At 37.4% G+C, this 15022-nt stretch overlaps 2 protein-coding genes across 2 annotated transcripts in view; both read right to left on the bottom strand.

Moving 5' to 3' along the window:
- Positions 1–15022, bottom strand: part of LOC133528077 (melanization protease 1-like) — a 154791-nt gene that overhangs the window by 80220 nt on the left and 59549 nt on the right. The window lies entirely within an intron of this gene.
- LOC133528071 (phenoloxidase-activating factor 1-like) lies at positions 4077–13799 on the bottom strand. Its single transcript, XM_061865281.1, has 8 exons — positions 13640–13799; positions 11288–11418; positions 9120–9240; positions 8423–8482; positions 7533–7711; positions 6306–6414; positions 5665–5842; positions 4077–4638 (listed from the first exon to the last, which is right to left on the bottom strand). The coding sequence occupies exons 1-8, from the start codon at positions 13704–13706 to the stop codon at positions 4389–4391; spliced, it is 1095 nt and encodes a 364-aa protein (XP_061721265.1). The 5' UTR covers positions 13707–13799; the 3' UTR covers positions 4077–4388.

Below are 15022 nucleotides of genomic sequence, written 5' to 3'. Positions count from 1 at the left end.
AGTCCATCGCATAGGTGGCCTTTTGCGCGGTCTTTTTCCGTTTGCTCTACCCTGCACCACTAGACGCTCTATGGAGTCCTTGTTCCTCCTCGAGACGTGACCGAAAAAACTGAGTATGCGGGTCTTTACGAGAGTCGAAAGGCGCTGCTTGATACGGAGTTCTTTAAGGATGGAGACATTAGTCCGAAACTCGGTCCAGGATATCCCCAGCATTTTCCTCCAGCACCATATTTCTAGGGCGTCTATCGTCTTCTCCTGTCTTTCGGATAGTCCAGGTCTCCGCAGCGTATAAGAATATAGGAAAAACGAGGGCCCGTACAAGCCGAACCTTCGTGGTGTTTGTGACGTTTCGGTGATACGTAACCTATACGTAAAAACTAGCCAAGACAAATCCTTTATAATTTCAGGATTTTCTACACAGCACAGAACATGGCACCCATATAGATCTCAATTCCGTTGTCGGCGAGTCAACAACGACACATATTCTTAATATTGAACTTAATTGGCTCTCATTTCACATTTATGTTTTAAATTAATTATAGGCATAGACATACCATATCCTATTGTAAGTACAAAGTTTCAGAGCAATCTAGCAAGTCATTTTAAAATGAGAGCGTAACTACATTTGTATGGAGAACCGAATTTGCTGCGGACGCACAATGTAGCATAATCGGATTAGGACCAACCTCGAAATCTCTGTAACAGTCATGAAATTTATTATGTATATAAATTAAAGGCCCCTTTTTCATGCCCAAACCATTTAACATTTGGGGACCTCGAGGAATCCGAGCCATCTTGGAAAATGTGTACCATCAACACAACAGTCAACATTAAAACTTATTAATAAATTATTAAATTCTACACAAAAAAGTCCTCGATATATTTGCAGAACAATACATCTTGTTATAGAGAATACTTGCTGAATCTAAGTTTAACGCTTATACACTTCCAGGGGACATTCTCTTAAAAGGAAACTCGGAGGAATATGAATTCTATTTTTAACTATACATTTGTACGTGGTCTACCCCAATATTAACATTTTACTCTACTGTGACTAAACCAGAAAGAAGGTTATGGGTGTAAGTACTGATGATTCAGTACACCCAGTAGCTAGGTATTAGGATACTGGACGGATTTTTTTAAATGACGTATCGTTAGATTCCTCTTGCCATTCACAACCTACTTTACAATCAATACAGCCGCCTTGAGAGGACTCCGAATATTAAATCATATTTTTTCTTCTAGCGCCTAAACTATTGAGCGGAGTACAGTAAAACAGACATCAGTAGATCCACAGTTAGTATACAAGTGCTATGCAATACAAAGTTACTAAAATTAACGGAAGAAAAAGGTTTAGGGCTAAATAATACGTCATTTAAAAAATCCGTCCAGTATCCTAAGCTACAGGGTGTCCTGAATCCTCAGTACTTATACCCATAACCCTACTTTCTGGTTAAGTTGCAGTCAAGTAAAATATTGATATTGGGGTAGATTATGTACCAATGTATAGTTAAAAGTGGAATTTTTATTCTTCCAAGTTTCCTATTAAGAGAATATCCCATGAAAGGGTATAAGGGCTAAATCTGGGTTTAGTAAGTATTTTTTAAAGCAAGATCATTTTTTTTCGCAAAGATGTCTAAAACTATTTTATGTAGAATTTTATAAGCTTGAATGTTGCCTTACACGATTATTGAATAAAGAACGTAGATTTAGAGTAAAACGCTAATTTCTCCTGGATGGTCCACATTTTCCAAGATGGCTGCGGTTCCTCGACGTCCCCAAATGTCAAATGGTGTGGGCATGAAAAAGGAGCCTTTAACGTATATACATACCAAATTTCATGACTGTTCAGACATTTCGAGTTTGGTCCTAATCCGACTGTGCTAATGCCACTATGTACGTAAACTGTAACTGTACTGCGGACTCAACCTTCACGTTATATTTTTTTAAGTATTAACGTTGACATAGTAACGAAAATAATAAACACGTCAATTGAAGTAAACAATATTATTATATGCAAGAAAATTTTGCAAAATAGGTACATTAATGATTAATATGTAAAACACCATTAATTATTGAATTAATATTATGATTTTGTGTTAAAAAATATGAGACCAATGATACAGCCCGATTACACGGGCTACATATTAAAAATGATTATCATGGAAACAGTAAATATACACAGGTGAACAAAGTTATAGTAAAATAGGTGCATAATTTCAGAGCTTGCCTGGCCCACCTGTACCACCTACCATGACCACGGCCGTGTCCTACTATTATTTTTTTCTAATACCTATGGCCTTACTAGCGAACAGTATTCCATGTTCTTGATCCAGAATTTAAGCCCTTTACTACATATTTGTGGCACTTGGGGTTGAATTTGAAACTCTAGGGCACTAGTGTGGCTCTATGAGAGCGCCTTATATAGGCTTCTGGTGACCAGAGGATCAGCATTGTTAACCAGCGCGGAAATGCACCCAGCCTTCTGAGCACCCTACCGAGCGACCAGAATATAGGGCAAATATATTATGTATACGTTTTTGACTTAAGTGTTTTTATCATGTTTTATATTTAAACTTACAGATGTCGAACTACCAGCAAAGTTTTTGAAGAGGTGTAGTTTTTATATTTCCTGGTACCAAACTGATACAGGAAATTGGAACATCAGTAAATAATCTACACCGAAGACAATGAAATATAGTCACATAATATTTTAATGTTTTATTTTATTAAAGAAATCGGTAAAAAAATGTGTTAACTGAAAAAGATAAATTTTATTTTATTTGTAGTTGAATAACAAAATATGTATTTAATCTCCTTTTAACATAGGAATTCTCTTTGTGTAGGTACATATAAATAATAGGTACTTAGGTCTTGGTAAGTAATATATCTGATGGCGACTGTACATACAATGGGGTCGCGTATACGAGTACAAAGAGCATTAAAATAGTTGTTGATAGACCAAGTGAGCGAGCTACTATGGTACCTATCTTTATATCAATTTTATGCATTATGTAATAGCGCAATACAGAAAAAAAAAATTGACAAATGTAGTATTATTTTTATAGTAATAAAGGTTATTCATGAACCATCTCGTAATTTAATAAAAACGGACTTTATCTCTAAATCATATGCCTTATATTTACAGATGTGTTAGGTTACAACTTGGTTCGTGAACGTGGTTTAGAAGCAACTTGAGATTGGGTGCGGAGTAAATTGCATCAATTTTTTTTACAATTTTGAGCGTTTATAGGAGAATATGTGGAGCGAGCATTATTCGACGTGTAGGTGTGGGTTCAACAAAAAGATCGCATGTCAATAGTTCTTTATTGTCGTTAAAATTCAATTAATAATCGCCTTTATCGACCATCAACTGTGTGGTCACTTTTTAATTGATTGACGTTGTCAGGTACAGTTTCACTACTCGCCGCCGCATTGTTCATAGCGCATTACTTATCCTATCGAATACAAGATGTCGCTGATTCCTGTTTAAAAAAAAAAGACGCTTTACTCTATGCCATATATTGTAGGAAAGGAAGGGTATTCCCTGTCGTACGTCAAAAAATCCAAGATGGTGCCCAAGCCCATGGACAATAAAGTCTAGCAATAAAATCAACACTTGTCAAAATTTGACATTAGCAATCCACAGTCAGGTGACAAACAAATCAAACCGAACCACTTCGAGTTCAGAGCCATTTCAAACTATATAGTAGTAATAAACAAAGTTGATTTTTGTTTGATAATTTTTTCTATGAATGAGTTTTGATTGTTCCAAATGATAATATCCACAGTTGATAGAATCAACACTTGATACAATCAACATGCGATAGAATCAAGTGTTGATTTGATGTGGACGCGAAATTTGACAGTTGTGCATCTCGAATAAGGCCCCGACTGTCTTATGGACTTACTTACGGTAGGAAATTAGATCACAGAACAATCGGTAAAACTATATCTGAAACTGACTACGAACCCTTCTTTTCTTGAGAAGGGAAGGCTTCATATTTACTTGAGTAATTATGCCCTAAGGCGTTTAAGTCTGGGTTATCTTCGGACATCTTAAAAAAAAACAAGAATAAAATTGAAGTAGTACTATACGTACTTATTTATTTACAACACCATTACAGAGTATTTCTTATCTAAGTATTAGGCACTTAGTAACATTAAGTATCTTATCTTAGCAAATAATCACATCCTAATTATTAATCACTACAAAGGATAAAGTGAATGAGTATCATTACTGTCAGTCCGATATATATTATGAACTTAGCTTTTACCATGAATTTAAGGAAGGCTGTATATCTTAAGTGGTCATCTTCAAAAGTATATAATGGCGTAAAAAATTTCAAGTAACGTTCGAGATGACGAGGAGTTAATACGATCTTAAATCAAGGCCTAATATTATCCAATATCCATTTCATATACTTCGAAACATCGGTGTACACTCCCGGAAAGTCAGACCCGCAAAGCCTAGGTCCGTACGACACGATACCGTGTTGAATGAAGCGTTCACCGCTGTTCCTGTAGGCCCCTTTGACCATCAGTGGGCCCCCGGAGTCCCCGCCGCAGGAGTCCTTGCCGTTCTCTCCGGCGCAGATCTTGTTGATCGTCTCGTCTTCTTCACCTGGTTTTTGGCCTCTGAAATAAGAATGTGAACTGTAATCAATTCTACCATTCTAAGTGTGGTACCATACTTGTTAGAGATATCTTTTACTACCTAGGTATATGGATCATGATGGATCCTGAACATGACAGATTTTTCTGGTTAGTGTAGTGTACTATTATATACCGAGCCCACCCGTGGGTTTAAACACGCCTACTGGAATGCAAAGTAAAAAAATAAAATGTTAGTAAAACAGTCATCTGTTTATTTTTGACAATGTTGTCGTCAAGCTCACCATACTTATTAACCTATGAGCTAATGCTTTTACGGATACTGGAAAGCGATATGTAAATGTACTACATACCTATACGAGGCCTGGATGTTAGTGAGATGACGATATGAGTTGTGCTGGTGTCCGACTTTATTACCTACATATAACATGAGTATCACATGATTATCCACCTGGTTTCTTGAGCTTAATTGTCGCCTCCAAACCTCCCCTTATAGCGACCCCATTCCTCACACAAAGTTTACCTTAAGTTCATTTAGCCTCACTGGATCACTGTTCACTCTGAGTACTGATAACGTTGGTCACAATATACCAGAGACACATCATTATTCTAATAACACCATAAGAACGTTCTTGACTTGATCTAAAAGCAAATATCACTTCCGCGTCGATCTGTTCGCACACAACCTCCTTTTTTCCTACTGTCGTTCTCATCTACCCTCTCAACTTCCCTCAAAAAATCCCAATAACCTAGAAGCGGTTACTTAAGTTAAACGTGACTACTAGCGCCATCTACTCCATGACGTTGGCAAATATTAGCTGGTTCGCAATACGTTCGCGACAAATGTGTCGTCTATGCAATTCTACTTGCGAAACAAAAAGCGCTGTAAGAAATGTGTTGCCCCTTCCACATAACACGTTCTCTCATCTCTTTCATTCTCTTTTTTAGTTGACGTGACCCCAGCACGTATTAACGATTGGGAGTTACCGAGCGTCATCCTTTACTGGAGAGGATCTAAATTTGGCTTCGTAAATCAAGTTCCTTTTTTACCTGTTGTACAATTCTCGGCACGAATCAGCAGTATGTATTGGCACATCTACGGCAAGTAGCTTAGCTGAGATATAGCCTTTCTCCGTGTAGCCCCAGCCCGCGACGGTGGCGTGCTGTCCTCCGAGGATACGGCTCTGTAGGTCTTTGGATACCGGCAGGCAGATTATACCGGCGTTCTCTGTAAAAAAAGTTCGATTGAAAGAGGTTTATAAGGAAGCTGTTGCAAAAAGAATTTCTTTATACCTTTATATCTTTATATATATTATTATATATTTCATCGGTCAACGAGTATAACTCATTAGTCTCATTACGTTAAGAACATCGGTGGCAAATAAGCTTCAGACTGGCTGATGGCTTTTATTTTTCTTTTTACTGTGTGGTACTTGTGTTTTTACAAGAAACGGGAATTGACGCAAAACTAAAGGTTAACAACATTTTACAGTACATATGGTGCTACTTTGTACTTCTACCGCCTACTTCTTTCTATTACTACCGCCCTAGTCCGGTAATTTATCGCCACTCGTTTCGAATTTTCTACTTTTCGCACTTGTAACGTAATGTAATTAGATGTAATAGTGACATTAGTAAAATGTGTAAAAAGAGCCATAAATGTGGGTATTAAAGAAGAAGGATGTACTTACTGAAGGATAAGTCCACTGGCTTTTTAAGCCTGAGAAGACCGATATCATTTCTGACGTTGGGTTTGCCGTGGTATTCTGGATGGGGTATGGCCTCCTCAATACGAATATCCTAAAAATAAAAAATGAAAAAGAATAACTTCTATGAACTAAATAATAACTTCTTGGATAACTCAAAGGGACAATTTAATCTACTTTATGTAAATCGATTGTCTAAGCAACTAACTAGCTCGAGTTTTGATCATTTTGTCTCAAAAAAGTAAAGTTCCAATATGTAATAGATACTTGACACAGTATCTGTATCTTAATGGGATTCTGTTCTTGGCATTGCCTCGTAGAATTCACATATTTGTCAATTTATTCATATAATAAGTCGGCAAACCTTCAAGACGAGTCTGGTAGTGAACTATAGCAATTCGAGCTAAATGTACCCACATTTCAGAAAAGAAAGAGAAGACAATACTCTGTATTTTACCTTTATCTGTATCTCTGTCGTATTTTATAATATTGTATCTCATTGGCAGTTCTTGGTAGTAACCACATCTTTTTTGCCTATCTATCCAAACAACATACCAGCAGCAATTTAGAGGCGAATAGACATAAGTGCGACAGGGCTGAAAAGAGAGATCTGAATCTTAAGATTCCCAAGTAAGAGTGGGAGATTCTCCTTGACAGTCCGTGGTGGTATCCACATGTTCTATCACACGAAGTAGCTTTAAGTTGGAGATGCAGTGAACTGCTGTCAATACGCAAGAAAGGATCAGAAGATCTTGCCTAAATTTTAGTTTCGCGGGTAAGTGTGGGAGCTTCTTCTTGGCAGTCCGTGGTGGTATACACATCATTCTCTCCTACCCTCACTCCAAGCACCTTCAAGTTGGAGATGCAGTGGACTGCAGCCAGTGCGCAAAGTTCATTGATGAGACTGCCTTCATAGCCAGCCTGGGGGTGAACAGCAAATCTAATAGACACTATACTTTGCAGAAAAGGGAGTGTGGACATACCTGTATCTTAGACACGCAGGTAAGAGTGGGAGGTTCTCCTTGGCAGTCCCTGGTGGTACCAATATCATTCTCTCCTATCCTCATGCTGAGGAGCTTGAAGTTAGACAGTGGGCCGTAATGAGTACGTAGCGTTCATTGATGAGACCTTCAGGGCCAGTCTGGGGCTGGGGGCGAACTACAGCAAATCTAATAGGTACTAGACTTTGTAGAAAAGGGAGTGTGGACTTACCTGTATCTTAGATTCGCAGGTAAGAGTCGGAGGATCTCCTTGACAGTCCGTGGTGGTATCCACATCGTTCTCTCCTATCCTCACGCCCAGCAGCTTCAAGTTGGAGATGCAGTGGGCCGCAGTGAGTACGTAACGTTCATTGATAAGGCTGCCGCCGCATTCGAACTGGGGCCCCAGTCCTGGAATAGTTTCTGGTTAGGTTCATAGAAAAAAATTTGGAGTTGGACCAAGCTAATTCTGTATGGGATTTACAATGACAAGGTTTGGACATATCATCATCAATGTCAAATTTCTATGATTATATGACGTTTATAACGACACTATCTCACTTTGTACTGTTCAATTCGGTGCCAAGTTAGATTAGACGGGACCTAAACATTTGCGCAAATTATATGAACACAATTTACATTTATTTATTGAATGTTTCTATAAGAACGCTATCGCTATAGTGGAAATTTCCCATTCAAGGGTAATTTTGGAAGCAGAACACTTTTACATAAAAGAAAATTGAATCGGGCAATGTTAGTTACTTATACTATAGCATTTAACGAATTGACAAAGAAATATGATTGTAGGATAAATTGCTTTGGATTTCCGCAAACGTAACGTGATCAAGTGTGTGTCAATGAGGTCCCCACATGTCTTTCAATAAGGTCCCAACATGAATAAAGTTTGACTCACGCTAAAACGGCTCGGGTTGGGCCGAGGCATCCGACACCAGTCATAGAAAATGAAGTATCGGTTGCCACGGCTCGGACCCAGGCCGTTCCAACGTGAATCATCCTTAAATTGAAATTTCACCGTGTGATGACTTAACTTTAAAATTGAATTTAGGTAGGTACCGGGGAGAACTTGTAATTATTTTAGGTGAAGGAAACGTTTATACTTACGAGTCTTGTAAGAGATGAGCGTCATCCACGGATACTCGTAAAGTCCCGCGGTTCGGCCTCCTGTGAATAAAATCAATCATCATAAGTACCTACTTGAACACTTCATTGACATTCACGTACGTTAGTGCTTTTTTAATGTTTTTCATGACCTTGAATGAAATGGCATGAGAAAAATAGCAATTGAAACCTCCAAGTCCCCCCTCCAGCTGCTTAGGCTGTGTATGAGGGCTGTGCGCTGTTTTGTTTTTTAGTATGGTTTCCTGACCCAGACCCATTTACAGAGGCTTCCAGGAGCTCGCGACCAACATATTAAAACACTGATGCAAGTGCAGATGTGCGGATGTTTCCTAAAAGTTGGAAAAGTTCTCGGGAATATCAGAAAAAATCACAGGAAACATATAAATGAGGATATTCTTACACAGATTGACTAACTCACACATAAAACTCAAGAAGGCTTGTGTTGTGTATAAATACTTAAATACATAGAAAATACCCATGACTCAGGAACAAAATATTTATGGTCATCGCACAAATAAATTCCCTTATCGGGATTCCAACCCAGGACCATCGGCTTCAAAGGCAAGAGCACTACACTACCCACTAGGCTAGGACGTCAGACTCAAAGGAAAGCTTCTTTTTGGAAATGGAAAATTTCGCAATTTTGGTAACTCTCCAGGTTAGTGAAGGCAACACCTACCTATAATCTTGTCTCCGTTGATCTTTCCACACGCGTCCGGAAGCAGGTGAAGGTTTGGGTGGTTTTCCACGTTTTCCACTTTATCGGGTGTTGATGTCGTCAAGAGTTGAGAGCAGCACACCTGGGCAAGATATTTTATTGTAACACAAAGTTCATTCAGATGAAGCTCTTTTAATAAATAGCAGCTTTATTATCAAAACCTAAACGAATGATTTTATGTTTCACATACGGTTGCCTTCTTTATTTCCGTTAGGGTTATTTTTAGGGTTCAGGAGTCAGCTAGGAACCCCTTATAGTTTCCTTATAGTCCACATCCCAGGACAAGTCCACATCCCTAAAAACGTGCTAAAAACACACACATACACATTTTATACGCACACATACAGGGCTTGCCCGCTACCAAAAAGGCTACGGCTTGAATATTAAATTTTGTACTGAGAACAGACAACGGGGGGCTCTAGTTTCCCTGTATTTTACGCAGTCGATAATTTAATAGTTTTAATACGCAATGGCGGGCAACCGGTCCGTTCGAGGAAAGGTCACTGCACCCTTAAACGCTGTTTAAGTTATTGGTGTTGTATTTATTGACAATACTGATCATGGAGTAAAGCCGCGGACGGACAGACAGACGGACATGGCGAAGCTATAAGGGTTCCTAGTTGACTACGGAACCCTAAAAAGGCGGCAAACTTGAAAAAAAGGCGCGATGGGTGGACCTCCCATAGAAAATTTGAATTTCACGCCTTTTGCTACTGACAAAGTTGATGTGCCGGAGTATAAGTTGTAATCGAATCAGAAGGATGTAGCCGATTATTCTGCCTACACTAATATACAGACAGTATTGTCAATAAATACAACACAAACAACTTAAACAGCGTTTAAGGATGCAGTGACCTTTCCTCGAACGGACCGGTTGTCCGCCATTGCGTATTAAAACTATTAAATTATCGACTGCGTAAAATACAGGGAAACTAGAGCCCCCCGTTGTCTGTTCTCAGTACACAATTTAATATTCAAGCCGTAGTCTTTTTGGTGGCGGGCAAGCCTTGTATGTGTGCGTATAAATGTATATGTGTGTGTTTTAAGCACGTTTTTAGGGATGTGGACTTGTCGATTTTAATCATGTTATACATATATCGATAATCTCTACACAGCGGAACCGAATAGCGATTAATTGAAGCTTCGATATCTTTCGATGTGAGGCTATGGTGACAGCTGGCTTAGACTCCAACACTAGGTATATTATGTCTATGGGGAAACTATTCTACAGATTCTTTTTCACGGTTTTATGAAATCCGAAAATCCTTAGATAGGGCTATATAATACACCTAGATCTATATATAAAGCTATTATCACAGGGACACCGCGTCCGGAAACCTCATTGATGTGATTGATGTGATATAGCAGCTTTGTAAAACATAAACACGAAGAAAAACAAAAATAAATATATGCCGGTCTGAGCGGCCTCGTACCACATCGAGGAAACCAATTGAGAAGGAGGCTGGCTCAACTGGACTCGGCTGGAAAGAGCTGGAAGTAGCTGCTCAGGATCACGACTAATGGAATAAAAATTCTGCGAGTCCTACGTCCCTAATGAGGGATAACAGGATTTCATCATCATCAAATATGTACCTTAGTACGTAGGTAATACGAGTACTTATTTTACTAATGGATATCGTCCCCATTGTCTGTTTATGAGGTTTCTCATTAGTGTAGTGGAGCACTCATTTTTAGTAATCTAACTGGTATGTTTAGAAACTCATTAGCACTCATTTTTAACATAGTTTTTTTTTTGTGTAATTCGATATTTAGAGTCTGTAAACATCTTTAATAAAGTATCTTATACTCCATTGATACCATAATTGTAATTGTATTTTGTATTTTTTGGTGATTGTTATTGTAACTTGTAAAAAATTTACATGTAAAAGTGTCCCTGTGGCTTATTTGCTGAATAAATGTTTGATGATTTTTGATATTTGAGTGAGGAACAAAGTGCAAGTATTCTCAGTTCTGGAGCTCATGGAACTCGACAAGAAATCTCACCCAACCCCCTGCGGTCATCAACTGCCATTTTGCCGGAAGAGTAAAAAAAGGTTTGTCAGCTCACAAACGACGCTAAATCGCGATGCCGCCATGGTCGAAGCCGACTAGGATGATGAGATACTAACCATTGGTAGCTTGGCTCCATCAAAACCACAGAAAGCGCTCTTGAACTTTTCATCTGCTGCTTTCGTCTTCGTGTTAAGAAGGGCCACGGCAGCGTCACAAGAACGGTAGCCGACGCAGTCACTACAGCTCTCTGCAAAATAGACAACATTTTACGGAACGTGTAAACTTATGTGGGTAATATACCTAAACTAAGAAAATAGTAGTGTTTCTTGTTCACTGAAAGTCAGAGCAGAGATTGCTAGATTTCTAGTCCCAAAACCACTCCCATCGTAGTTTGGGTTGTAACAACTTGAAACTACTCTTAACTTTAAGGAATAAAAAAAAAATATGGATCATAATTTAACTTAAGTTTGTTTTGAATCCCCGACGCAAAAGAAGGGTATATGTTTGACGCCAATGTCTGTCTGTCTGTGGCATTGTAGCTCTCCAACGGATGTACCGATTTCGATGAGGTTGTTTTGACGTGAAAGCGAATTTCCTTACGGTGGTTCTTAGTTATGTGTGATAGAAATATATCCAGCAGTTTGAAGAGTATAAGCTCTTCTCCCAAATGATGTAAGGCATTTTTCGCACGATATGGCTACCCTACGCGTATGCCTTTTCATTTTTTTAATATAATAGTTGTGTTAAATTTTATTCTGAAAAGGCAGCGGTATCTATAAAATAAAATAATTCGTTCATTTCATTTCATATTCATTAAATTGTGGTTCAATGGTTTGGTTAATAGGTTCTAGCACTGATAAAAGGATTTAGCACATATATATAATTTAACGCAAATAGAAGCCTAGAGCTCTTTTTTAAAGATTTAATGACTTAATCAATCAAATTTAAATCACAGTTGGATACTACGCTGACTCACACAGTGACTGCATATCATTTACCTGGATTATTTTGTCGTTTTTCCTGTTCGTATTATTACCAACACTAAATAGTGTAAAATTACTAAAATTACGTAACGAATTTGTTTGGTTTTCATTTGTACTTTAGTTTTTGATATAAGTATTTACAATTGTTGTTGTCGGTGTTAGAAATTAAATTAACAGAAACATTAAACAACATTTTATACAGTTTGTATTTTTGACGAAGATTTTAGTGCTATCTAAAATGGATTTTTTAAAATTTAGTCTTAACCAAGGCATAATTAATTTTTGAAAATATTTCGATGCAATGCATCAGAGGCAATGTATTTCGTACATCATGGTCACTGACTGCGATGTTTTGAGTTAAAACAAAGTAGTGATACATTGCTTGCTCAATTATTTTATATGGAAAAATAAAAGTGGTCTATTTTTTATAAAAGCTATGAAAGTGAGTTCATTAAAGCATAAACTAGTTACCCTTTGATCATGCGGTCGTATCAAGAATACACGCTGTATAAGTCCATAATAAATACTGGGTATGTGTTTTATTTTTGCAGATATTTTATTTCTAGGAAAAATATAATGTGATAATGATTTAACGAGTAAGTATGTCCAATATGGATTTTCCTAAAATTAGCAAACACGTGTCGGTATGTTAATTTCAAGCGATAATTATTAACCGTATCTACGTTTGTTTGCTTTAGTTATACTTGACTTCATGCTATGTCTTTCCATCGAATCAAAGTATCTACTACTGTAGGCATAAGATGGTCGCCTTTTTATCATTTGTCACCATGCCTGTCACGTTCTAAGTATGTAAGTGTGTAAATGCGAAAGTGACAGGCATAGTGACAGGTGATCAAAATGGAACCATGCTGCTACCGCTGGTGTCCCTTATTTCTAATTGTTGTAATTATTTAACACGCTCGGAATACATTTGTTTAAAGGTTAAAAAGTTTGTAGGTACCTACATATATGTTCGTTAGATTCTAGGCCAATTTTTTAGTTCCAAATTAAATTTATATTGATTTAATATTTTGAAATTTTATACACATATAGGTTTTTAAACATACACAAACAAACATTTTAAAACATGTACATTTAATGTCCTTTTATTCAATGTAATTAACGGCCAATATCTCCATTGACATTTTGCTGAGACGTCTGTCTTCCGTGACCACAGCTGCATCCTCGGATAAAAGGTAAAATTATGAATATGAATCACGTTAGGCCCGTTAAGGACATTAGATACAGAGAGTTCTGCATGTCGTTAGCTTAGTAAGTCTTATTGAATACTAACATTAAGTACGGATTCTTATACCTACGACAACAATATATTAGACGACATTATTGCATATATTAGTGCAAACACCGTGAAGATCACAATTCACATTAAAAGCTTGTTTACTACGAAAAAAACACATGTCATAAATATGGCGATTAAACTCATCTTTCGTTACAATTAAAATTAAAAATGCACTTAAAACTTACGTCTTTGATAAGCCACAGCACAGCTTAACCAAGCAAGCACAATACAAAGGGTAATTTTTGCACGCATTTTGTTATTATTTATATATTTTCCTTTAAAAATTATATACGTCCGCGTCTGCCGTTTGGCGGCTCGCGACTCGCGACTGGTCAGTTCGACCGGTTCCATATAATATACCTATGGTCAACTTCAAGCCGCTGGACAATTTAAAACCTTGTCTTATTTTCAACCTACGTCATTAAGATGTCGTTGCATATTGAGCGTTATTGCAACAAACTACTAAGGTGTATAATCGTATGAAAGGTTTGCTAATATAATAAATAACAACACTTGTAGACCGGCGTCCCGCTGCTTCATTGCTACGTCTTGAGACACCTATATACAAGTTGTTTGTGATAAGTTAAAAATATCACAAGGCTTTTTTGGTTCTAGAATAATAAATGTTTTGATGATTGTTCCGGCCGTAGCTGTTAGAATAGTCGTTATTTATTTTTGCGAACTTAGCGTGTTTTCTGTCATCTATTTGCCTAAGTACGATCAGGTTTTCAAATAAGTAAAATGTGTTCATTTAGACATGTCATTTCCAGTGAAGTCCAACATGATCCAGGATTTGATTTTGTCTGTAATTTACACGCTGTCTCGGAGAAAAGGTACCTCCCCCCCTGCATAGAAATTTGTATGCAAAGGGGCTAAGCTAATTGTATTGCTGACTGTACAAGTGAACATAATCAAGGATCTTATTTTTTTCTCTGATATACGTACTTTTATTTAGGTTTCCTCACAATATTTTCCTACACTGATAAGCTAGTGGTACATATTGAATTTTGGTCTAATTTCAATCAATATGTTATGCAGTATCTACATAAAAATATTTATATCCACTTAACTGCAGCTTTTATCTTATGATCTAGGTAAATTTTACGATCGGCTACCAGACTATAACTGGATGACCGGTATTATAGAAATAACTTGGGGAAACCGCCGGTTTTCCTCATACATGATGGAATTTCTAAATTTTACATACTTGTGAAATATTATGTAACGCCAACTAATGTAAGGATTTAACTAGTCAAATATAAGGCACAGGAAGTGCGGTTAACTTGCCATTATTTTTTGCCCCCTGAAGTAGGTAGTAGGTAAGTATAACAATTAGACACAGTGGGTCAAAATACATTGGTTTTTTAAAACTGACGTGATTATTTCCATACATTAATTTAACTTTCGATTAACGTTTTTTTGAATAATAAAGATACCTATTTACATAGTACATCGATTACAAATAAATAAATATGCAATAGTGCCCATGTTAGTTAGTGCTTCTGGACATTTTCCGCAAGTCGACAACAGTTGTGCCTATTTTGCGTGAAACGAGGTAGCGCTATACT

This window comes from Cydia pomonella, chromosome 19 (genome assembly GCF_033807575.1).
Source record: "Cydia pomonella isolate Wapato2018A chromosome 19, ilCydPomo1, whole genome shotgun sequence".
NCBI classification, from domain to species: domain Eukaryota; kingdom Metazoa; phylum Arthropoda; class Insecta; order Lepidoptera; family Tortricidae; genus Cydia; species Cydia pomonella.
This window is presented reverse-complemented; position numbering and strand designations above follow the sequence as displayed.